This window comes from Oncorhynchus masou, chromosome 30, assembly GCF_036934945.1.
Source record: "Oncorhynchus masou masou isolate Uvic2021 chromosome 30, UVic_Omas_1.1, whole genome shotgun sequence".
Classification (NCBI taxonomy): Eukaryota; Metazoa; Chordata; class Actinopteri; order Salmoniformes; family Salmonidae; genus Oncorhynchus; species Oncorhynchus masou.
This window is the reverse complement of record NC_088241.1, coordinates 17218749-17245091: the sequence shown is the minus strand read 5'-3', so window position 1 is coordinate 17245091 and position 26343 is coordinate 17218749. Positions and strand designations below refer to the sequence as shown.

The window sequence follows — 26343 nt, the reverse complement described above, 5'->3', positions numbered from 1 at the left end:
TTAACTATGTCTGTGTGTCCTTAGCATGTGTAAGATTGTGTGTGTGTGTGAGATAGTGCTTGTATGTGTTTAAATGTGTGTGTAGTCAGCCTCACACACCTGCACTGGTGTTTCCTCCACAGGTCCACACAGTAGAGGGGGCTGCGGCAGGGCTTGGCACTGCAGGCGTCTGAGTGACAACCTGAAGTCACCCCCCTCCGCTCCAACACCGTGCTGAACTCGGTACTCTGACCATCCAGAAGGAGGGAGTGGTCGTTCAGCCTCACATCCCGCAGGCAGCCTGCGAAAGAGAAAGGGAGACTTAATGACAGACCAATACTAATAGGATACAAGATCATCAGAGATGATTGTTTTCTGTGATTGCTACTTCTAAGAAATGTATTTGCCTTGGTAAAGGAAAATAGAGGGACAAAAGGGAAAGATTGTGTAAAAAATATGGAACAAAATGATCAGAAAGAAAGATCAGCCACTCCTTGACATGGACCTGTGGCTTTTTGACCCAGCCAACGATACACACACTGAGAGCTAGAAGGCAGACACAAGGAGAGAGGAGACCATTACAGTGGAGAGGAGGGGAGGAGTAGAGATAGGATAAGATGACATGATGAGAAGAGAGGATAAAAGGAGACAGGAAAACAGGAGAATAGATTGAGACAAAGAGGAGACAGAGGAGAAAGAAGAGAGAACCAGCAGAGAAAACATGGAAAGGACAGAAGAGGAGACTGTCTTACCCTGGAAGTCAGCAGATTGTCCCGGGGTGGGTCCATTCCCCAGCAGCACACTGGAGGGGTGCACCACAATCTCCCGCCTGTTCCCCATCCAGGCCCTGGCCTCCCGCGAGCCACCGCCCTGCTCCAGGCGCAGCGTGAAGAGGTTGTCATGACGATGCAAGCTGGCGAGGACCCACTGGCCCCCGTCGACCCGCTGGCTGGCCAGGCGAAGGGAGTGGGCACCGTCACCCAGGTTGGCACGCACCGACAGGTGGCTGTCTACGATCTGAGAGAGTGGAGAGAGGACGTCAGCAAATGTAGCCACTTTTCACTTTCCAATTGACTAAATTGGGTCCTGTGAGTGATGTGACAGCAGGGCGCTGACCTCCAGGATGATGTACTCGTTGGCACTGTGGGACGTCATGGAGAGCAGGGTGCCAGAGGAGGAGCGCGTGCGGAGCAGGAGCTGGATGTGTGTACGACGGGGGCTACCTCCCCCTCTCAGCTGGTAGCGTAGCATACTGTCCCTGACGAAGGACCACTCTGGCAGAGCTACAGGGGAGAGAGGCAATATGGTTAATAATCTTTCACACACACATTCACACACCAAAATACTGTTGTGAAGAAGAACCAGTCCACCAGCAAAGTCACCTACCTTTGTCACACTTGTGCCCGCTGTACCCGGGGTGACAGTCACAGCTGAAGGAGCCCCACTCGCCCAGGCAGGTTCCGTGGACGCCACAGGAGGGTCCACTTGCTGTCACACACACCCCGTCTGTCAGGCCACAGCCTGGGGAACTATCCAAGCTCTCCCCCGGAATTCCCAGGTCATACACCTCCAGAGAGAGATGTAGTGAATACATTATAGGTTAAATACCAGCTTAGAGAAACATAAAGAGAGCCCTCAGAGTCAGTTATCAACATTTGAGCTCAAATGGATGCTGTTGCTGTCCTGTGATCCTCTCCTTTCCCACCCCATGTCAAATAGGGCTTTATATGGTCAACTTCTTGAGCCAAAATGGCTACTACTGTTGCTGTACATAATCAACTGTCTGATCCAAAATGGTCATCACTCATGCTGTCCTGCTGTGCTCCTCTCCCCTAATTATTCATGTCAAACAGGACTGTATATGGTCAACTGTCAACCATTTGAGCCAAAATGGCCACCACTTCAGTCCCATTTTCCCTCTCTTCAATATTTCCCAGCAGTGACGCAAAACCACACAAGCTAATCTGCTTTCAGGAATAGTTTATGGAGGAGATGTTCTTTTAATTTATGTCTTATTTGGACTTTGAAATCGTTTTTTTGTCCTCATTTCATAAGCTGTGCTCAAACGACCGTCTGTCCAACTCTCTCAGCCAGTGCCAACAGAAGACACACAAAGAGGTTGACACACACACACACACACACACACACACACCCACACACACACACACACACACACACACACACACACACACACACACACACACACACACACACACACACACACACACACACACACACACACACACACACACACACACACACACACACTGCAGAGAGAAGTCACAAAAGAGACAGAGAAGCTAGCACTCTCCCAACTGGAAGACACATACACTGCCTCTCAAAACACTGTAGGAAAAACCCACTCACAAACAAATGAATATTGACAACCCCATAGAGTAAACAGACTTAAAGAAAGCATCTCTTCTTCCCAGGTGTATTAATACAGCTGCCAGTCTCTGCCTCCCCTCAGCTCTGTTCATAAACCTGTCACTATCAGTCTGATGGATAGACAGCTCTGTCACTCTGATGGGGAGCATGAAAACACTGTGACAGTGAGGAAAGGATAGAACTACTAGAGAAGTGGGAAATAAAAGGTGGTGGAGGAAGAGGAGGTGTGATTTTAATGCAGAGTGAGAGAAAGAGAAAGCAAGGGAGGGAAGAGAGAGGTTAGGGTAGAGAGGTTACCTTGCTATCGACCACCAGGTTCCTGAGGCAGCCAGTGAAAGCTTTATAGCGTCTGTGTGTGGAGGTCTCCTTCACCCCACCCAGCTGGAGAGGCTGGTTCACATTCAGGAACCTGGGAGATGGGGAGGAGAGGGAGAGAAGAGTAAGAAGAATAAGAGTCAGTAACCAGGTTTCCATCCAACCTGTTTATGCAAGCAAAGACCATGTCGGATCAGAAATGTCATGACAGGCCTGACAGAAACAGAATCTTTTTCGGGAAACTTTCCAAATGTCGACAAAACAAAATACGCTACACTATCTTTTTGTGTTGGTAAAATTAATTATGTGAGAAATATCGAAATATTGATATAACCATTATATCGAAGTAAACTTGGAGTCACGCGATGACATGTTGTGTAGTCCTCCCACTATGACTCGTCAGGAAAGCATGCCATTTATTAGACTACAGATGAAATAGGATATGATGAACTTCACAGGGTGATTAAAGCGCACATTGATGAGCTTGATGCTCCTTTCCAATAAATATCGAGGGTCTTATTCTGGTGACATGATAATCGATGTTTGGCTGCTGTTTAACAAATGAAAAGAATATCTCTTTTGTCCATAATAATAACTTCATCATTTCGGCTACATGTGCGCTCTAGTGAACATCTTTCAGATAGCGCTATTGGCAAGAGAGCACGTGCCAATACCAGAGTGGGCACACTCGCTACATAACAACAAAAAACATTTTGCGAGAAAACCATCAGTATAGTTTAAAATACGATTGAAACCCATTAAACTTGTATTTTTGTATTTGGGAAAATTTGGGACATTTTTGGGAATTTGACCGCAAAAGGTATCTTTATGTGCACTACGTCATCACGCACAGACCTTTATCTGCAACAGGTCAGTTTGATGGAAACACATCTCTGGTGAGAAAATGCACATCGTTTTTATTTAGCTGATTTTACAATATTCACATGAAAATCTGTCGCCAATTGGATGGGAACCCAGCTAGTGTTAGCTTGTGCATAACATGGTTTGTCAGTAGTGGTCTTCAGTGGTCTGTAGTAGTCTAGTGGTCTACAGTTGTCTCCTCTTACCTCAGGTTGCCAGGGGTCTCTCCAGAAGCCTTGCAGCCAGACTGATCTGTCTCCAGCACCTCCACCACTAGACCCTCCACCTCATTCACCACTGCCCCCGAACACTGGTCTAGGATCAGTTGAACTGCCTGGATTAAACACATCATATAGTACCACCATCACGTTCACAGTCAGGTCCTAGCTCAGTTCATAATGTAAGCATCCCAATGAGGATTCCCCCATGGGCTATTCCCCAATCCCCAACCAGTTCCTTCTCCAACCCCTCTGGGAATATGCCTGGACCTTTCCGTCACTGACGATGTCCAGGCGGTGCCATCGGCGGTCCGTGACGGTGGATCTCGCTGGGAGCTGCAACGCCAGTGTTCCCGATCCATGGCTGATGCTGAGGGTCGGAACGCCATTCCTCAATTCTGGAAGAGAGACAGGAAACAGGGACGAGGAGACATAATCACTTCGAAGCTTGAGATCACATAACAGTGGAAACACATTCGGACTCTGCATCAATCAATCCAGTCATTTTCACAAACACATTCTTGGAAACAAGCCAATCGAGCCACCAAGCGCTTGAAACTGTCTGACTCACCAATATACAGAGTTACATTGATAAGCCACCTTAATGTTGCAATAACAGTATGCGTGTGACAGTGTGTATGACTACATGGTGTGTGACCTGACCAACCTCTGTGTTCTACACTGCTACTCGGTTGAGCAGAACCAGTGAAAAATGCTTCACCGCAATCAATTCAGCAGCCATGTTGGATTTGCTATCCCCGGAGCGGGGGAACTTGGAGCTCGATAAGGACATAAATGAATGCGACGATGCTGCCAAACAGATTATGTAAGGCCTTTCTAAAGGCCAAACTGGACTCATCTTTTAGGGACATATAGGACCTCTGGGATGTGACATTAGGATTAGGGGGGACATGACTTGACATAAAAGCCACATGGCTTATAGGGACCTGAATATGACGCAGGCTTATGAGGATATGAGTGTCACCTCCACTAGAGGTTTGATCAAGAGTGCTGGTTGCCAGTCGATCCCCATATTGCTTACCTCTCCATATCCAGACACACTGAAAGTAGGAAGTAGGAGGAAGTGGGAAGTAGGCTGTCTGTTCTTACCCAGAGCAATGTAGTCCTCCTGCTCTCCGGCCTGGGCGGGGCCGAGAGGGCCGTTGTAGAGCAGCAGCCCATTGGCTGACTCGGTTATGAACTCCAATGAGATGTGGCTTTGAAAGCAAGGCCTGATGGGAGGGAACCAGGCATAACCCTGGCCGCGGAAGGAGTGCTTGGTCTGCTGGCACTCAGGCCCGTCAAACATGGGTGGACACTTGCACCTGAACGGCAGGGGAGAAGCATTGTGAATGTGTTATTTCCAACAGCTAATGCTAACTAGAGAGCTCTTGGCTCCAACTGTCTTTGGCTGTCACACCTGTATCCCAGCTCGCTGTCCTGACAGGTGCCTCCGTTGAGGCAGGGGTTGCGGGGGTAGGAGGAGCAGGCCTGGTGCAGGCTCTCTCTGGCCCTGCAGCCGCAGCGTGCCTCAGAGGAGGCGGAGACAGACACCAGGGAGGTGTTCCCGGAGCTGAGGGCGGTGGGGGTGAGGCTGAAGGTGACGTCGCTGCTGCAGCTGCCCGACTGACTGCAGTCTGTGTAGGGACACTCGTCTACACCCACCTGGGAGATAGACACACCCAGCGCTGCTTCCAACTGAGAGAGGAGGGGGGAGAGAAAGAGAGCGTCAGTCTACTGCCTGTCAGTGAAATCAAATTGGTTTGAATCAGTCTTCATATCAGTCTTTCATAGTCTTAATTTACAGTCAGGTGACGTCTCTGGATGAATTCATTCTAACTCAATCTAAAAGCAACTCACCAGCTCCACCCAGCTTAACTGGCAGCAGTAAAACTGTCAGTGACTCACATCCAGTGTATAAACAACTGCTTCTGGGCAGCGCAACACTCACTACAAAACAGCTTAGGATTTATGGACGAGTGAGGACTTTATAAAGACTCAGACGTTCTCTCCTGTCATCCCTCTTTTTCTCTCCTGTCATCCCTCTTTTTCTTTCCTGTCATCCCTCTTTTTCTCTCCTGTCATCCCTCTTTTTCTCTCCTGTCATCCCTCTTTTTCTCTCCTGTCATCCCTCTTTTTCTCTCCTGTCATCCCTCTTTTTCTCTCCTGTCATCCCTCTTTTTCTCTCCTGTCATCCCTCTTTTTCTCTCCATCCCTCTTTTTCTCTCCTGTCATCCCCCTTTCTCTCCTGTCATCCCTCTTTTTCTCTCCATCCCTCTTTTTCTCTCTTGTCATCCCTCTTTTTCTCTCCATCCCTCCATCCCTCTCTCCCTTTCTGTTCCCCCGGCACAAGCTTGGCTCACCAGATGCTATCTCATGCCTTAAATGGACATGAAAAATGTACACACACTTGAGTAGTGTGCCGCTGTGTGTGTGTGAGAAATATGTATGTTGTTGAGCATGGTGTCAGTGTGTGTGTGTGTGTGTGTGTTTAAGTGTGTGTGAGATTTTAAATATGAGTTTCTTTTTAGTAGTGCATCACTGTGTGTGAGATAGTGTGAATGATTGTAACGTTGTCTAGTGTGAAGCTTTATGCGTATTCAGACTCTTATATGAGACACTTAGTGTGTATCCCATCTTCACCTTAGCTTTATGTGTATTCAAACTCTTATATGAGACACTTAGTGTGTATCCCATCTTCACCTTAGCTTTATGTGTATTCAAACTCTTATATGAGACACTTAGTGTGTATCCCATCTTCACCTTAGCTTTATGCGTATTCAAACTCTTATTTGAGACACTTAGTGTGTATCCCATCTTCACCTTAGCTTTATGTGTATTCAAACTCTTATATGAGACACTTAGTGTGTATCCCATCTTCACCTTAGCTTTATGCGTATTCAAACTCTTATATGAGACACTTAGTGTGTATCCCATCTTCACCTTAGCTTTATGCGCCATCACATTGCCGTGGAGTTTCTCGGCCTTGTAGTACGGCGAGCCGTGGGCGGCGAACCACACGTTGACCTCGTGCTCACCCTGGCGGTTGCCATTGGCGACAGAGAAGACGTGGACGTTGTCCCGGCCGGTCTGGAGAAGCTCGGAGAGGAGACGACCCAGGCGGGAGAAAGAACTCTCCTGACCCGGTGCACTACTGAAGAACTGTTCCACTGTGATGTCTGAAGCAACAGGATGGGGGGGTTGAATGGTCAGTACACTCAGTTCATCATTTTGTAGTTCAACACACTACAAAGTGGAATGCCCCTGGCAAAGCACTCCCCTGCCCAATGTTCTACAGGTAACGATTGTACAGATCAGTCAGATGTTTGTAAATGCTCAGCTGGGGCCTGGGGGTGATGTGAATCACGACCTTAGGGAACTATTAGATACAAGAAAGCCTGCCACACAGCACTCAAGCATGTATGTCATCACACATGGAAACATTATGACAGCATTACCTCCTTATGGTCTGTGGTCAGTGACCATGAAAAAGAGTGAAAAGTGACGATATTGGCTGATACACTAGGTGGCAAAACTCACTGGACAGGCGCAAAGAGCCAGCGTTCTGGACCGCCTCCTCGTCCAGCTCCATGACAACGACCTCCGCAGTGGAGGTCACGTCGGGCCAGGTCTTGTCGGAGACACGCACCTCGAGGCTGTAGGAACCCACCGGCACAGGGGCCCCCTCTCTGATAATCAACTGGCCTGAGTTGTGGTTCAGACTGAACAACCCGCTGAGAGAGGGAGGAGGGAGGAGGAAATGGAGGGAGAGAGCAAGATAGAGGGAGAGAGAAATGGAAGAAGATCGAGAGAAAAGGGGGGTAGTGGGCATAGAAGTAAAAGAGAGGGGGGGTGAGAACAGAGAGTAAGAGAGATCAGCAGTAGTCCCCCGGTGTTCATCCATGCAGGACTCTCCCTGGCCTCCCTCCATGCTCACCATCTCACGCTAAAACACTGAACTGTCCAGGGAGACAGCCACATGCATTATAGATGGCTTCACTATCAGTATCAATGCAACGCCCTCTACCCTACCTCTCCTGCACTCTACCAACACCCCTCCCTCCTCCCACCTAGCCCCCTGTTAACTCTATTACCCTATTCCCTGAATACCCAGTTCAGTGTTCACTCTATCAAAAACCTATTCCCCCTGAACCTGATCCCACAGCCTCTTGGGTTCCTTATACATCTCTCTGTCTACTCCCCATAGACACATTCTCACTACACTAACCCCACCAGCCCTACCTAAGCCCCATGTTAATGCTGCAGAACTTTCTATCCTATCCTGCTCCTAAAGTCTACTTCTCACTTCTCTAACTTTTCTTACTCACATGTCCTTGTTCCACCTATTACAGTGACTCTTCTCCTTCCCAGCTATCTACTCATATCTTCTCTCCCCTTCCATCTATCATCCCTCTATTTACTTGGCCCCTGTCCACTCTGGTCCTTATCACTGGCTCAGATCATGACAAGGGAATGATGATGGTTCTGCTGTGACTATCTCCATCTACCTCACTCGCTCCACACCTCTCAAGTTAGAGGTCAATGCCAAGCAGTTCATCTGATGTCTTTCAAAATGTCTCTGTTTTTGAAGCTTCTGTCCCTACTGAAAATGGGAGGGGGAGGGGGGGGCAGTACAGAAAGAAGCAGTACAGTATGTAAGTTCTGTTCTATAGAGCCTTTGTACAACTGGAGCAACAAACAAATGTTTGCAGATACACCTAGCTTTACCACATGACCACGTTATTGTTTTAGCATCACATCGTTTGATGGCACACCAAGGTAAGTACCCTCACACACTGGCCCGCGATCAAAAGAGATTTGAAAAGGTGCCATGGCTCTCTCTTACGTAACAGTAAAAGCTGGTTATGCATGGCCCGTGACCTTCAGAAGTCAGGCCAAATGAGGTAATTATCTGAGCCATAAGAAAATTAAAACGGCTGGCCCAATCGAAGAGGTGCTGAGCTGTGGGGAGATGTGTGTTATGTCATCCCTCCCCGGGACATCATGTTAATGTAATACATTAATGAATCCCTGTTTGCAGAGCCAGCCGGGGCAAACATGCAACACAGCACTTTGGAGACAGAAAACAAATAGGCTTCAAATCATCATCTACACGGATGGCTGGTAGGTATAATGAAATGATCCATATAGTTTGGTCCTTCGAGACGCATTGGGATCTGCTGACTGGGGATTCAACATGGTAATGGCTCTTTCTTGCTCACTTTCTCTCTCTGTTGTTCCTTGTCATCTCCCGATTACAGGTGTCTCATTAGAGGGAGAGGTGCCAGCAGCGTAATCAGCTTCTTTTCAGTGCACACCAAACATTGCGCACCCGTCAAACAAAACCAGAGCGCCGTGCCTCGCTTCACTGGGAATTTTCAATACAATTCTTTATGAAGTATTAATAATGGTGCTCCTGACAATTCATCTCTCCCTTTCCCTCTCCCTTTCCCTCTCGCTTTCCCGCTCTCTCTTCCAATCTATTTCTACTTTCTCTGTTTCTCTTAAACGGCCTGTTTCTCCTTCCCCTAAAATGTATCTTTCTCTCCTTTTACATTCTGTGTCTCTCTCTCTCTCTTTCAATCCCACACTTTCCTCCCCTCTTATTGGACACTCTTTTGTCTTATTCTCTTTTTCTCTCTCTTAAGTGGCTTCATTCCAACTTCAGTGAGGAGATCAACGTACCTGGGGGGTTTTCCTTGGAATCTGTAAACCTTTTCGCTCCAGTCGTCAAGGTCAGGGGATTGAACCTGTCCAAGCACTGTTGTGGGGAGAACACCTACGGGGGGAAACTCAGAATTAGGTGCTGGAAGGCAACCCTTCCCTGTCGTACACCTAAAGCTCTCAGAGTGAGAGAGAAAAAGAAAGAAAGGGAAAGAGGAGGAGGGGAGGAAGAGGGGCGGAGGAGGGAAGATAAGTTGGAGAGCGTCGCCTCGTTGGCACATATGGACACGGTTTTGAAGACACAGCAGGGGAAGTGCACACATTAGCATGTTAGCTCCCGTTTTCCCTCCAAAAAGCTAAATGGAGTGCTGTAATCCCCTTAGGCGTGAAATAAAATAAAACATGTAATGGCCCCTGTTTATATGCCTATCAAACCTGGGACTTAAGCTTAAGTAAATTGTTTGCTTCATGGCATGTTTGGAGATACATGAATTCTTATTAGAAGGTTAATGTACTTTCATCTGGCAAAACCCATACAGAGAATCTACTAAAAATACATGACAGAAAAGCAGAGTTTTTCCAGCAGTTACAGCAAGCTGACAGATGGCATGAAATACTAAATAAGTGATGTTGGGCTTCAAGAGTCCGTAAGCATTCAACTGTGATAAGTAGTATTGTAACAACATCAGCAGACCACTGGAGAAACATACCATGGTAGCTGTACACTAAGAAGTCAGTGTGGCCCGGAGAGTGGGGGTGGTCATTCCTGTCGCCGATGACAACGGTCAATGTGCTGGTTGAGCTCATTGGGGGAGACCCGCTGTCAATCATGAGAATGGGAAGACGGTACTCCTTCTGGCGTTCACGGTCAAAGGTTCGCAGGGTAGTCAGTGCAGCGCTACCGTTGCGCAGGTCAGTCAGGTTGAAGCTGGTAGCATCGGAGGTTAACATCAGGAGACAGATGGAAAACGGTCCACCATTGTGTGAGGAGTCACGGTCGGCTGCGTGGAGAAGCAGGGATGTATCGTTTATTCTCACCGCCTGGGGGGCAGCCATGTTTTCCCACACAATGGGCTTGTAGGGCACCTCAAACTCTGGCCCGTTGTCATTGACGTCCAGTACGGTAACCATAACGATGGCGGTGCCGGTGAGTGACGGGATGCCCGTGTCGGTGGCCAGGACCATGAGTCTGTGCTGGGATACCATTTCCCGGTCCAGAGAGTCAGACACTACCACCCAGCCTGACTGGTCCACCAGGAACTGCCCGTTGGGGTCAGACTCTTTGGCAATGCTGTAGGAGAAGCGGCCATTTAGTCCTGAGTCCAGATCGGCAGCGGTGACTTGAGCCACAATGGTGCCAACAGACACGTCCTCAGACATGGCAGGAGCCTCATAGAACTGTGGGAAGAAGACGGGTGCGTGGTCGTTGGAATCCTCCACCTGAACCAGGCAGTATGCCAGGCTGAAGAAGTCTGCGTCTTCTGCCTTCACAGTCAAGTTGAACGTTCTCTCGTGGGGCTTTTCAAAGTCCATCTTCTTCTTCAGCCGCACCACACCACGCCGGTTCGCCTTGTCCGTCTCCACAAAGAACTTCCTGTCCTCGTCGCCTCCGACGATGCTGAAAGTGACCACTGCATTCTCACCCTGGTCGCCATCGCTGGCGGAAACCGCCAGAACCTCGCTGTTCACCTCTAGGTCTTCCACCACCTATTAATATTGATAACAAATGACATTAAAATATTGATAACAAAATACTCAAACATATTACAGTGCAACAGTGTTGGGGTGAACAGATGTGTTTTGAGCAAGTGAACAAACCTGGGCAGTGTAGACCCTCTGGGTGAAGACTGGTGGATGGTCATTGACATCTGATACCATGATAGTAGCCGTTCCAGTCCCGGACAAGCCCCCACCATCCCTGGCCTCAACCACAACCAGATAGCGGTCCTCCGCCTCACGGTCCAGGGACCGTAGAACTGTACTGATGGTTCCAGTTGAAGGGTTGATGGAGAACAGATTGAGGTTGATCTCGTTGCGAACGTTTTGTACGATGCGGTAGGTCAGTATGGCATTTTTCCCGGCCTTGGGGTCATCTAAATCCGTGGCCCTTATCTCCATCACTGAGGTGTCGGCGGGAGAGTTCTCAGGCACGTGGCCAACAAAGCAGCCTGAAGCGTCCGGCGCCGGGCAGGGGAAGACTGGTGCGTTGTCGTTGATGTCATGAACTTCCAAAAGGACGTCAGCAAACCCAGTGAGTCCCGCCCCTCCCTCATCTGTGGCCAGGACCAGGAAACGCCAGGCCGGGCGCTCCTCACGGTCCAGACGGCGTTGGGCGTAGATGCGGCCCGTACGCTCATCGATGGTGAACTCGCTGCCGGCTCCCTGGCCGTGGAGTGAGTAGCGCAGGGCGCTCTGGTCTGCCTCCTGGTCTGGGTCGGTGGCTGAAACCTACAAACAGGAAACACACAAGAACCTAGAATTAGACAGTAGGGCCGGATAGAATCTGCTTAGAATTTTTCTTTTCTTTTCAATTCAATAAAATATGAAAATATAATTTGATTTAACCATTTCTGTTCATTTACGGATATTCTGCCTCTTCAGATTCCATCTGGCCTCAAATATAGGACATGAAAAGAGAATTGATTGCAGTAGCCAATATACAGTCTGTTGCCTTGCAACAAAAATAAGACCATTTTCCTGGTTTTCCTCTATGGATAATTAGCCTGCCTTCATGTTATCTCTGTGTGAAGGACAAGCTCAGACACTTCCCCCCACATCTATCACCAGAACGCACAATGCAATTAAAAATTAATAGATGCCAGCAAAAGAAGAAATACACTTTCTTTATTCCTCTCTTCCCCTCTCACCGGAGGGTTTGTTTACAAAAGCCTTTGAAGTTTACATTTTTTCCTCTCCATTTCCTGACAATGCAATGAGAAGACAATATCGAGACACGGTGCAGCGTACGACAGCCAAGGCCAGGTAAATACTCATTTCAAATTGGATTTCCAATCTTTTTTCTTTCTGCAGGATTGTATTCATATACAGAGCGAAGGAACTTCGGGGAAGGGATGGCTGCCTGCCACACACTGGAAACTATTAAGTGCATTAGAGGGGAACCGAGTGCACATCAAATCAATTCCACCACCAGGAAAGCAGCCTTGGGTTGAATACTGTGACACATGCCTCTCTCTCTGGGATTACTTCCATGCCCTCATGAATCATACTCCTTTTGAATCTGATTTACCTTGGCGACATGCACAAACACTTTTACTGGGAATAGGTGTGACGAAACTAGGCTGGGTACACAATGAAAGCCTAAGAAAAAGCAGGAGGCTCCACAACTATTTATCGTAGGCAAACTGTGGGTGCTCATATTGAGTACTATTAGGTATCAACACTTTAGGATAGGAGTATAACATTGGAGCCTGTTTGATTTCACACAATGCCCACATGTGCGATGAGTTACCGTATATATTATGCTACTTGAGCCAAAGCCACATTTCCATCAATGGGTGGACAATGTCACTGCATTCACTACCATTCTATTAAATGTTTTTATACTGCATGTATAAAACAGAACTTCCTCACAGCAAGTTTAGCTTTATCAAGGCCTTCAAATACAGTGCCTTGCGAAAGAATTCGGCCCCCTTGAACTTTGCGACATTTTGCCACATTTCAGGCTTCAAACATAAAGATATAAAACTGTATTTTTTTGTGAAGAATCAACAACAAGTGGGACACAATCATGAAGTGGAACGACATTTATTGGATATTTCAAACCTTTTTAACAAATCAAAAACTGAAAAATTGGGCGTGCAAAATTATTCAGCCCCTTTACTTTCAGTGCAGCAAACTTTCTCCAGAAGTTCAGTGAGGATCTCTGAATGATCCAATGTTGACCTAAATGACTAATGATGATAAATACAATCCACCTGTGTGTAATCAAGTCTCCGTATAAATGCACCTGCACTGTGATAGTCTCAGAGGTCCGTTAAAAGCGCAGAGAGCATCATGAAGAACAAGGAACACACCAGGCAGGTCCGAAATACTGTTGTGAAGAAGTTTAAAGCCGGATTTGGATACAAAAAGATTTCCCAAGCTTTAAACATCCCAAGGAGCACTGTGCAAGCGATAATATTGAAATGGAAGGAGTATCAGACCACTGCAAATCTATCAAGACCTGGCCGTCCCTCTAAACTTTCAGCTCATACAAGGAGAAGACTGATCAGAGATGCAGCCAAGAGGCCCATGATCACTCTGGATGAACTGCAGAGATCTACAGCTGAGGTGGGAGACTCTGTCCATAGGACAACAATCAGTCGTATATTCCACAAATCTGGCCTTTATGGAAGAGTGGCAAGAAGAAAGCCATTTCTTAAAGATATCCATAAAAAGTGTTGTTTAAAGTTTGCCACAAGCCACCTGGGAGACACATTAAACATGTGGAAGAAGGTGCTCTGGTCAGATGAAACCAAAATTGAACTTTTTGGCAACAATGCAAAACGTTATGTTTGGCGTAAAAGCAACACAGCTCATCACCGTGAACACACCATCCCCACTGTCAAACATGGTGGTGACAGCATCATGGTTATTGCCTGCTTTTCTTCAGCAGTGACAGGGAATATGGTTAAAATTGATGGGAAGATGGATGGAGCCAAATACAGGACCATTCTGGAAGAAAACCTGATGGAGTCTGCAAATGACCTGAGACTGGGACGGAGATTTGTCTTCCAACAAGACAATGATCCAAAACATAAAGCAAAATCTACAATGGAATGGTTCAAAAATAAACATATCCAGGTGTTAGAATGGCCAAGTCAAAGTCTAGACCTGAATCCGATTGAGAATCTGTGGAAAGAACTGAAAACTGCTGTTCACAAATGCTCTCCATCCAACCTCACTGAGCTCGAGCTGTTTTGCAAGGAGGAATGGGAAAAAATTTCAGTCTCTCGATGTGCAAAACTGATAGAGACATACCCCAAGCGACTTACAGCTGTAATTGCAGCAAAAGGTGGCGCTACAAAGTATTAACTTAAGGGGGCTGAATAATTTTGCACGCCCAATTTTTCAGTTTTTGATTGTTAAAAAAGTTTGAAATATCCAATAAATGTCGTTCCACTTCATGATTGTGTCCCACTTGTTGTTGATTCTTCACAAAAAAATACAGTTTTATATCTTTATGTTTGAAGCCTGAAATGTGGCAAAAGGTCGCAAAGTTCAAGGGGGCCGAATACTTTCGCAAGGCACTGTATCTGTTGTCATACCCTGCTATTGTCGTTGTTACAAAGGGACTATGTATGAATGGCCTCTGACCTCCAGCTAAAGACAGGAGGCTCTGTAAGTTAATGAAACAACCTAATGGTGTAATGCACTGTTTATGTGGCTGTTATAAGAGGCAAACCAGTACGTAGGGACTAGAGCAGGGATCATCACCTACATTCAGTCGCGGGACGATTTTCTTCTTGAGTGGATGGTCGGGGGCCGGTACATAATTACAAATCATTTTTAGACAGAAAATTGACCGAAGAAGCCCAAACAGATACACTTTTTGACTAAAACATAATCATTTCAAACCTTGCTGACATTTGTATACGGGTATATCTCTAGTATGTGTCGGAATACTTGCGAACAGAGTTCAAAAATTAAAATCACTTGGAGCTGATTTCCTGGTGTTGAAAATAAAGTATAAAAAAATAGTTTTGCTCAGAAAACCTGGGGAACCAAATAAAACCACCTGTGGACCAAATTCGGCCCATGAGCCACCAGTTGGGGAACCATGGCCTATAGTATGTATGACATCTGACCTCCAGCACGAAGACGGGCAGCTCGGTCAGCTCCTCTGTGACAGCGGCGTGGTACTCTGTCTGGCCGAAGACGGGCGCCTCATCGTTGCGGTTCACCACCTGGACCACCACTAGGCTCTCATTCTCCCATTTCCCGTCAGAGGCCACCAGTCTCAGCTCGTAGCGTTGCTCCATCTCGTAGTCTAAATGCTGGGCCACAAAGATGGTGCCCACCTCTGGCTCCACGTCAAAGGTGCCCATGGTGTTGCCAGAGGTGATCTGGTAGCGGAGCTTGGCGTTGGCACCTGGACAAGGAAATATGGCTGTTTTAAGGTTGCTTTTATTGGTTAGACAAGGTAGAACTAGTAGTCCATGATAGAGGAGGAGAAGGGAGGACATAGTTACAGGCAGTATGCTGTGGTATGTGTGTGCTCACTCTCACACACAAGCCTACAGGCTGACAATCTGCACATGTACAAACACGTGCCGCACAAAAACAAAAAGACTACCTCACACTTCCAACAGCCCTCAACACAAAAGAACAACCCCCACAACACCCTCTCTGAGTCACACAGTGCCATCCGGCTATCAAATATTTCGGAGGAAAACATCAGTTTCTCTCACAGTGGGCCTCATTAGACAGAATACAGAAGGGCTGGTCTCACCCACCCCCACCTCAACACCTCTCAGGCACCACCGGTTCTCCTACCCCCTTCATGTCCTCAGTGTGTTCAGTTAAAAATACACAGGTGCACCCAACAAATGTACATAGAGTACCAGTCAAAAGTTTGGACTACCTACTCATTCAAGGGTTTTTCTTTATTTGTACTTTTTTCTACATTGTAGAATAATAGTGAATACATCAAAACTATGAAATAACAAATATGGAATCACGTAGTAACCAAAAAAGTGTTTAAAAAAATCTAAATATATTTTAGATTTTAGATTATTCTTGATAACAGCTTTGCACACTCTTGGCATTCTCTCAACAAGCTTCACCTGGAATGATTTTTCTCCTTGAAGGAGTTCCCACATATGCTGAGCACTTGTTGTCTGTATTTCCTTCACTCTGCGGTCCAACTCATCCCAAACCATCTCAATTGGGTTGAGGTCGTGTGATTGTGGAGGCCAGCTCATCTGATGCAGCACTCGATCACTCTCCTTCTTGGTCAAATAGCCCTTACACAGCCTGGAGGTGTGTTGTGTCATTGACCTGCTGAAAAACAAGTGATAGTCCCACTAACCCACTATCCGTAAACTATCCGCAAACCAGATGAGATGGTGTATCACTGTAGAATGCTGTGGTAACCATGCTGTTTAAGAGTGCTTTGAATTGTAAATAAATCACAGACAGTGTCACCAGCAAATCACCCCCACACCATCACCCCTCCACCTCCATGCTTCACGGTGGGAACCACACGTGTGGAGATCATCAGTACACCTACACTATGTGTTTCTGGGACCAAGCAAGTCTCTTCTTCTTTAGTAGTTGTTTCTTTGCAGCAATTCTTTGCAAGTATGAAAGCCTGATTCACGCAGTCTCCTCTGAACAGTTGATGTTGAGATGTGTCTGTTACTTGAACTCTGTGAAGCATTTATTTGGGCTGCAATCTAAGGTGCAGTTATTCTAATGAATGTATCCTCTGCAGCAGAGGTAACTCTGGGTCTTCCTTTCCTGTGGCAGTCCTCATGAGAGACAGTTTCATCATCGCGCTTGATGGTGTTTGTGACTACACTTGAAGAAACTTTCAAAGTTCTTGAAATTTTCCAGATTGACTGACCTTCCTGTCTTAAAGTAATGATGGACTGTCATTTCTCTTTGCTTATTTGAGCTGGACTTGGTCTTTTACCAAATAGGGCTATTTTCTGTATACCACCCCTACCTTGTCACAACACAAATGATTGGCTCAAATGCATTAAGAAAGAAATAAAGTCCACAAAATAACTTTTAACAAGGCACACCTGTTAATTGAAATGCATTCCAGGTGACTACCTCATGAAGCTGGTTGAGAGAATGCCAAGAGTGTGCAAAGCTGTCATCAAGGCAAAGGGGGGCTGCTTTGAAGAATCTCAAATCTCAAATATATTTGCTTAACACTTTTTTGGTTACTACAGAATTCCATATGTGTTATTATCATAGTTTTGATATCTTCACTATTATTTAATATTATTTAATTATTCACTATTAAATCCTTGAATGAGTAGGTGTGTCCAAACCTTTGACTTGTACAGCATATATTTGTGAATACTCTCACACATGCATGCACACATCTTCCTCATTTCTCATTTCTCATTTATCCCTCTTATCCTGCCCTGTTATCTTATCTCCTCTCCTCTTCACTCTCTCATTCCTCATTTCTAACCTCATCCACTCTACCACTGTCAACCCTAATCAGATACCCCATCAGAAGCGGAGAGGAGAGGGCTAGGTCAGGATGGCGTTCCCGGTCTGGGAAATGGGAATAATGAGATGGGATCAAAGGAGTCTGAATCCTGACTGCTGGTGTCTGTCATGTTAGAGTGCTGGGTGCTCCATTGTGGAGCTCCACAGTGGGACCTTCATACTAGTCCTTATAAAGCTATGTAAGAGCTGAATAAGGACGTGGTTGAGGTTCTACAGTAGTGAGTCTGATGAGTAGAGATGTATGAAAAGGACTGTCAAGAACGCAGATGTGCACAAGGCTGGATGACTTACACTAAACATGACACATTCCATTCCATAAACAATCTCCATTTCATATTGTACTAGTTCCTGCACCAGCTTCCCACCCCCACGCTCAGACATATGCGCATAAACACAAACACACACTGTTTCTCTCTCTCTGTCTCTCTCTCTTTCTCTCTCTCACAGACACACACATACCCACACTCCCTGTCTGTCTGCATCTGGCTCGGGCCCTGTTTACCAGCACGGAGGAGATTTTAGGAGACAAACACCATCTGTGTGAGACATGTCGGGCCTTCATTACGACATGTCATGCTCCTATCGGGAGTGTGTGTGTGTGTGTGGAGGGGGCTTAAGTGCGCTGGCCGTCAAAGCTTCTGAGCACGATCTGCCGTGACAATCGCCAAGAGGGTGTGTGTGTGTGTGTGTGTTGAGTGAGTGAGTGAGTGAGTAAGTGTGTGAGTGTGTGTTGGGTGGCGGGGAGTAGCTCCTGTACTTTTGCCTCCGGCCGCCTCCCTAATGATCGGTCTGGCCATATGGTTAACCCCCTCTCCCTTAAGTAAGACTGGTGAGGGGGACAACTGTGCACATCAGGGGGGTGGAGGGGGGCTCAAGGGTTAAGTGATTTCATCCTAACCAAAGCAGGAGCTCCACTGAAGGCCCCAAAACTCTGATTAAGGTCACTAGCATATCCCCCCCACACCATGTATTGGACCCCATCCACTACCCCAATCTGCTTACCATTAAGCTCAACAACCTATATCTGTTTACTGACAAACCTTCAGCTCAACTCAACTCCAATGTCAACCTCAGCAAAAAAAACTTGATCTTGTTAAAGCCCATCCAAAAGTTCTTAATTCGGCACATTTTCCACTTGGGGATAGAAACCCGATCCTAAAAGGATGTCTGTCTGCAACAAAAGACGCTGAAACTAATCAGCTTTGTGGGGAGCGTTTAACAGGGGCGCTTCTATTCCCCACGGATCTATTTCCCTAATTATTCAATTCCCCAAGTTCCACTGGGAGTGTAATGGGAAAATATTGGGATTTCATGGAAAAAGGCCCTTGACGTGCTTTGAAATGAAATACACAGGGGATATTCTCATATGGAACAGATCTCTCCATGTGTTTGTCTACTTGACTATCTCTGTTGAGGAGTAGCATCCACCGTATGGTGGTAAAGAGAGGTAGAAGAGAAACCAATGGAAGTACCTCAACTGGTAAAGAGAGGTAGCAGAGAAACCAATGGAAGTACCTCAGCTGGTAAAGAGAGGTAGCAGAGAAACCAATGGAAGTACCTCAGCTGGTAAAGAGAGGTAGCAGAGAAACCAATGGAAGTACCTCAGCTGGTAAAGAGAGGTAGCAGAGAAACCAATGGAAGTACCTCAGCTGGTAAAGAGAGGTGAAGAAAACCAATGGAAGTACCTCAGCTGGTAAAGAGAGGTAGCAGAGAAACCAATGGAAGTACCTCAGCTGGTAAAGAGAGGTAGCAGATAAACCAATGGAAGTACCTCAGCTGGTAAAGAGAGGTAGCAGAGAAACCAATGGAAGTACCAGCTGGTAAAGAGAGGTGCAGAGAAACCAATGGAAGTACCTCAGCTGGTAAAGAGAGGTAGCAGAGAAACCAATGGAAGTACCTCAGCTGGTAAAGAGAGGTAGCAGAGAAACCAATGGAAGTACCTCAGCTGGTAAAGAGAGGTAGCAGAGAAACCAATGGAAGTACCTCAGCTGGTAAAGAGAGGTAGCAGAGAAACCAATGGAAGTACCTCAGCTGGTAAAGAGAGGTAGCAGAGAAACCAATGGAAGTACCTCAGCTGGTAAAGAGAGGTCGCAGAGAAACCAATGGAAGTACCTCAGCTGGTAAAGAGAGGTAGCAGAGAAACCAATGGAAGTACCTCAGCTGAAGATTGTAATGGGAGAGTTATGAGATGTGAATTGCCTTGTCACACCACTAGCACGATAAAGGTGTATTGTATTTTGTGTGTGTGTGTGTCATCATTATAATGCTCAATGGTTTGTGGATGTTGAGAGGTGGTGAGAGACTCTGAGAGCAGGGGACCATATATAAACTGGAGGTCACTAATCCTGTTACAGAAGCACACACACATGCACACCTGGACCAAAGACAGTGTGTGTGTGTGTGTGTGCTGATGTGTGAGGGTGTGATGATGTGATGAGAGGGTGGATGGACATCAGGGCAGGCAGGCAAGCTTCACTGGTCAATGAACACTGAGGTGATTTCACCTGAACTGTTTCACTAAGCTGTGTGTGTATGTATCACTAAGCTGTGTGTGTATGTATCACAGGGCTGTGGAGTGTGACAGTCAACCACTGATCTATAGGAACACTGTCACCTCCAGCACCAACATGGGACACTGAAATTACACACTCAACACTATGACTGACCCCGGAAAATGGGACAGTAGCACAAGAAAAGAAAACAGAGGGGATGAAAAGGATAGACAGAATAATGAGGTAGAGCAAGAGAGAGAGAGAGAGAGAGAGAGAGAGAGAGAGAGAGAGAGAGAGAGAGAGAGAGAGAGAACACAGAGGAAAGACCAGAGATGAGCCAGGACAGCTGAAAGAGAGGGAGGGAAAGGAGACACACAAAATTAGCAGGTCTGAAATATGAGAAATGAGACGAGAGGATCTGAAATGAGACACCATGAGACGAGAGACTAGACTACACAGGCAGACATCAACCCTACTTCCACCACCACAAGCATAGCCAGGATTGGCTGAGCTCAAACCTCCCCTCAAGACCTGCCTGCTCAGCAAGGCTAGCGCTCAGCCAGGGATCATGTTTTACAGCTAATCTCCCCGCTAATACAGATCATCTCCCTGCTTGGACACCTGCGTGGGAGGTCAGGGGGAAACAAAATGGCCACCACGGCAGTTTATTCCCCTCACTCCTGTCTCTCCGTTGAGAGAGACGTTTTCCCTAATTACCAGATGGACACATTGTTGAGAGGGCGAATTGGGGTAAAGTCTACAGAGCGGTGGCGGGATAAGCCGGAGCATTTGGGAGGGAATTATAGTTGTTGTTTGCAGTAAGTTTGCTATCTTAGCACTTCTTAATTCTGCTTCAGTGTCTTTTTGGGCTGTATGCTTTTACAAATCCGCCAAGGGATCAGGCTGGGGACGTCTAAAGAGGGATAAAAAGCAGAGCCAAGACAGTTGCTAATTCAACTGAACATTGGAAAGGAAAAACAAAAACAAACCCTCAATTCAAAATGGTGGCCCCACTTCTCGTCTTAGTCATTTGTTAACTCTTTGAATGTAATGTAGCAGCCCATTAAATCAGATGTCATTTCAACACCTGTGTCGGCATCATGGAAGGTGTCATTTCCACCAAAACAACGATCGACATCTACTCCCACAAAGGATTTACCATTGTCATTAAGACGGCACACTGTTTTTCTTATTTATTAATTTTCAGAGGAGGAGAGACGAGGGACAAACAGAAACAAAGAGACAAACATCAAATGACTACCTCGGGGGGCCGCATCCATACTTCCCACATTCACCACAGAGATTTGCTAACAAGCTCTGACAGAAAATGAGAGGAATTGAGAGAGTGACAGAGTGGGAGTCAGAGACGGAGAGAGAAAGACAGAGTATTCTTTACATAAATATACCTCCTATACTTTTCTTAATCTCTGTGGAGCCTGTCAAAGCATCAACAGAAAAATCTACTTGATATTGACAGGAATTCATAAGCAGGGAGGGAAGTGACAGGGGGAGAGGGAGTGATTCCATTACAGTCGAGAGACAGAGTTGAACAGACAAATAGGAAAAGCGACACCAGGATCAACACACACTGTACCACTAGAGTCCAAGTCCTCTATTGGTATCAGGCACTTGAACAAAGACATTATGACTACTGGACCCAGAGGACTGACATTGTGCTTACATTCAATTCTCAATTGTTATGTTCGTGTGTCTTCAGACTTGTATCTGCCAAGGCCTTTGTAAAGATGAAAGATAATCTTCCAAGGGAGTAAACAGTAGAATTATAAACAGTGCTGTCCAAATAACGTTATAACTACGTCCCAGGAAACTAGCACCGATAACTTTACTTATTAACTTATCATTGTGAGCTCTGTTTTTTTCAACGACAAAAAGTCCGAACCCAGGTTGACTGATTGACCCCTCCCCACCTTGAGACCAAGCCCAATGTGCCTCACCTTCATCTTCATCATTGGCCGTCACGGTGATGAGGACGAAGCCCACCTCCTTGTCTTCCTCCACGCTCACCTCGTACACCGATTGGGCGAAAGCCGGAGCATTGTCGTTGACGTCTGTCACAAGGATCCGTACGTAGGCCGTGTCTGTGTGAACCAATGAGAGGGATCTTTACTCAGGACTAACAACCAATCCAGATTGAAGCATGGACCTAGACAGCAACACTAATGTATAGTACTCTGACATTAAATTACATTGGCTTGGTCTATGTGGACCAAAGACATTAAAAAGAGAGTACATTACTCTAAGTATTCCACCTGGCAAGAGAAAACAGAAGCATTAACCATCTAACCTTACAGAACACAGCAGTGTAATACCAACAGGGGCAAAAGGGAGAATAATGTGCATTAGCTAGTCATTTCCGTATGCACTCTAGCGGTACCTTGATGGCGTGAACAAACAGTGTGTTGGTGGGATGATCGTAGCATCACTGCTCTTTTGCTGTACCTCTGTGTGCGAATCGTTATTGACCCAAAACCCAGATTAGCCATTAGCTCGTTCCATTAGCTCATCGCTAACGACGTCTTAATGAATGAAGTTCATGCTCGAATAACAGGGATAGAGCCAGCTGGTGTGTATGTATGTCTGTGTCTGTGTGTGTGTGTTTGTGATTCTGTGTGTGTTCCTGTTACTGCCTGGTTAGAAAATGACTGATGTGTTATTGACTGGTTAGGTAATGGGGGTGAGATACCCACCAGTGTTGGGCTGGCCCTGCTGTCCAGGCCTGGCTGACTCGGAGCTGTCCTGAGACTGGACCTCTATGAGGTAGGAACCTTTCTGCTCACGGTCAAACGAGGCCCGGGTGTGTATGACCCCAGTGTAGGAGTTAATACTGAAGTACTGAGAGTCTCCACTCTCATCCTTCAAGATCACATAGTTTATCTGTAGACAAAGATCCAAACGTTAATGCAATATCAGGACAAAATGACATACAATATTGTGTATCTGTTGAATTATTCTCATTGAAAATCATAAGAAAATCAAGTGATTATGGGAAATGTAGTCATTCGCAATAGAGTCCGCCGGGGTCCTCACCATTCCATGGAGGCCTGAGTCGAGGTCCGTAGCAGAAACCTGGGCCACCGATGTTCCGATCTCTGCCCCCTCTGGAACGGTAGCCTCATAGGTGGAGGACAGGAAGAAGGGAACGTTGTCATTTACATCTGGAGAGGGGAGAGACAGGCCAGAGGTCAGGGTCAGGGAGGTGATACAGGCCTTCTATTAAGAGCCTGCTAACAGAGGTCCTACCACACCTATTGTTTTGCCCTCAACAATGCTAATGCTAAGTAGACAAACCCAACTCTTATGTCACTGACTCTCCAGGTTATAAGACTACTCTCTAGGTATCCATAAGATGAGGAACATTTGATTTCCCTAAACGCTCCAAAAAGACAATTATTGACAAAGTCGGACAAGAAGACCCTCTTTTCTTTACGCTATTAGAACTAGATATTTGTGTTCCCGCCTCCTTTACAGGCGCATGTGGTATGAGTCATCGCTAAATAATCAGTTATTTTAGCCGCTAGTGTTCTCTGTCGCTAGCTGATTACACCTTCCTCCAACAGGTTTCCAGGGACTACATCTTCCCTGTCATTACCTTTCAATCTCGTCTCTTCCTCCTCTCAGCCTCCCTCCTTCATTAACTGAGCTGGAGCTTCAAGCCTGTCTGCTGTCCTCTCTCTCTCTTTCCCTCATAAAATCTCAGTTCACTCCAGCACTGTCATGACCAAAGACGAAAAGGTACTGTACATAAAATAATAGCCATTTAATAGACACTTTTATCCAACACACCTTACAGTCATGAGTGTGTACATTTTAGATAAGGGTGATCCTGTGAATTGAACCCACAACCCTGGCAGTGCAAGTGCCCTGCACTACCAACTGAGCTATAGAGGACCACAGTTGCCTCCATGAGTTGCATGCCTCATAGTCTTCCAAGAGTAAATGTGTCCAGTGTTTCACGACAGTATACACACTGTTGAAATCTTAAAATGCCTCCTACCTGTAACATTGACGTAGACGGTAGTAAAAGAGGCCAGTGGAACAGCAGCTACGTTCTGCACTCTGACCCTTAGTGTGAAGAAGCGTGTGGTCTCATAGTCCAGAGGCTCAGCCACCAGTATGGATGCAGAGCCATCAGCCCTGTTGGGTTTGATGTAGAAGCGGACAGGCATGTTGGTCTCCGGGACCTGACCTTCCTCAAGGTTATAGGTCACTCTAGGGTCACCCAGCGGTGAAGTGGCCTTGATCGTCTGGAGGAGAGGAAGCAGGATATGACATCATTAGTGATAGGATAGGGAGGTGGATATATATGCAAGTCTATATGAATGTCTGAACAGAGTGAATGTGTGTGTGTGTGTGTGTGTGCGTGTGTGTGTTTATATGAATGTCTGAACAGAGTGAGTGTGTGCGTGTGTTTATATGAATGTCTCAACAGAGTGAGTGTGTTCTTTTGTCTGTGCAGGTTCATTTGAGTACCAGTGTGTGTTCCTGAGGTACAACACAGAAAACTTTGAGAAACCTGCTTGGGCATGCTGTAATGTCCCATAGATTATTATTTATGTTTTTATCTTGGGAATTACTGAAAAAGAGCCAAGGACTAACAAAAGGAGCAGGCTTTGGCCAAAGCTCCCTAAAGATCATTTGCATTATTAGAGAGCGGACCCATTTAAAATCAGCACAAACATCTCCCTACTGCTGACTCCACTTCAAAAATACATTGGAGACACTCCAAGCTTAATCCATCAAAGTTCCTACTGAACTGATATTAACACTTTTTGGAGACACTTTCCACTGGAAAATCAGCTCCAGACTATCCGGTTCTAAATGAAGGCTGCAGGGTTTTCACAACGCTCCCACTCTCTCTTTTCCAGGAACCGTGGCAGAGAAAACCAAAGTGACAGGAAATGATACGGGGAAGTATATCGCTGCCGCGCATACCTGGGTACAGAGGGAGCCCATCAATGGGATTTCACAGACATGGTGTCACACTTATTGATGTCCCCCCCCCCCTTTCCTGTTTATACCAGTATGGAGGTCAGGTGTGAGAATGTTTTCTTTCCTTTCTGTATGAAACATATGGGGCGGTTGGAAGGACGTGATCCTACACTCTCATGGACAACAGGCAGGATTCTCATTGTTCTGAGGACTCCATTATGGGTCACAGCTGCATGCTGTCTGGCACCAAATCATTTGTTACTTCAAGGGTTCCTCCAAACAAAATCCATAAATGGGTGCATGTATTACATAGATGATAGTATGTTCAAGTGTGTTCAATAATTCATAGTTCTAGCTCTTGTCCAAACATGTCAACATAATGGTCCAAACTATCTACGGACGGGTTTGGACTGCAAACCTCTTTAACCAAGGGCAAGGATACTGGTGAACCCTGGGAAATGTTGAAGAGCAGTATTATTCGGAATCAAACTGTGTGTGCCTGACTGTGTATGTGTGTGCAGGTGAATGTGTGTGTTGGTGTGTTCCTGTGCAGTACCCTGCAGCAGAATGGTCTGACCTATAAAAGCAGGAAGCACATGGAGCTTTTAAGACCCATGTTCTCTTCGCCACTTGTCCTGCCACAATGCTGTGTATGTGACTGTATGTGTGTGTGCTCTGTGTATGTAACTGTTTGTGTGGCTGTTCGGTGTGTGTGTGTGCGTGTGTGTGTATACAGACTAGAGCTTTTAAGGCCCACGTTGTCCTTTCCCTGCCACACAGCCACAGAGTCACAACCTTGACAGGGAAGGATTACATTAACCATGGCCGAATGAACCTCACTTCACCATTCATTCTGCTTCGATCCAGCTGAGGCTCTACACACACACACACACACACACACACACACACACACACACACACACACACACACACACACACACACACACACACACACACACACACACACACACACACACACACACACACACACACACACACACACACACACACACTAACTCCTAAACTCCACTATATCTACACTGGAGAACAGTATTCTGACATGGCTGTCTACATTTGCAAATCGTCCATTCCGGAAGCATAGGAACGTGAGATTACAGCAGAGAGAGCTATAATGGAATGGTAGCCTTTGACTCCATGTCTGGCAAACAAAGGCATTCAATCTTCTCATTGACTGACTGGGGTGTAACCAGGCACTGTTCTTGGACTCCAACCAACAATGGAAAATCTAAATGGCACCGGATAGATTTGAACTTTTCAAGTGATTA

General features: G+C 46.3%; 1 protein-coding gene across 1 annotated transcript in view; it reads right to left on the bottom strand.

Moving 5' to 3' along the window:
- Nucleotides 1-26343, bottom strand: part of LOC135522191 (neural-cadherin-like) — a 102018-nt gene that overhangs the window by 3805 nt on the left and 71870 nt on the right. Inside the window, exons 13-31 of the mRNA XM_064948232.1 lie at nt 24123-24372; nt 23156-23283; nt 22816-23002; nt 22063-22206; nt 15233-15516; nt 11244-11873; nt 10136-11132; nt 9447-9540; nt 7302-7495; nt 6705-6940; nt 5182-5459; nt 4872-5086; nt 4032-4159; nt 3750-3877; nt 2665-2776; nt 1366-1546; nt 1096-1262; nt 732-996; nt 100-280 (exon numbers count right to left, since the gene is read on the bottom strand). Of these exons, the coding sequence (XP_064804304.1) occupies nt 100-280; nt 732-996; nt 1096-1262; nt 1366-1546; nt 2665-2776; nt 3750-3877; nt 4032-4159; nt 4872-5086; nt 5182-5459; nt 6705-6940; nt 7302-7495; nt 9447-9540; nt 10136-11132; nt 11244-11873; nt 15233-15516; nt 22063-22206; nt 22816-23002; nt 23156-23283; nt 24123-24372 (4799 nt within the window). The remainder of the gene's footprint in view (nt 1-99; nt 281-731; nt 997-1095; nt 1263-1365; nt 1547-2664; nt 2777-3749; nt 3878-4031; nt 4160-4871; nt 5087-5181; nt 5460-6704; nt 6941-7301; nt 7496-9446; nt 9541-10135; nt 11133-11243; nt 11874-15232; nt 15517-22062; nt 22207-22815; nt 23003-23155; nt 23284-24122; nt 24373-26343) is intronic.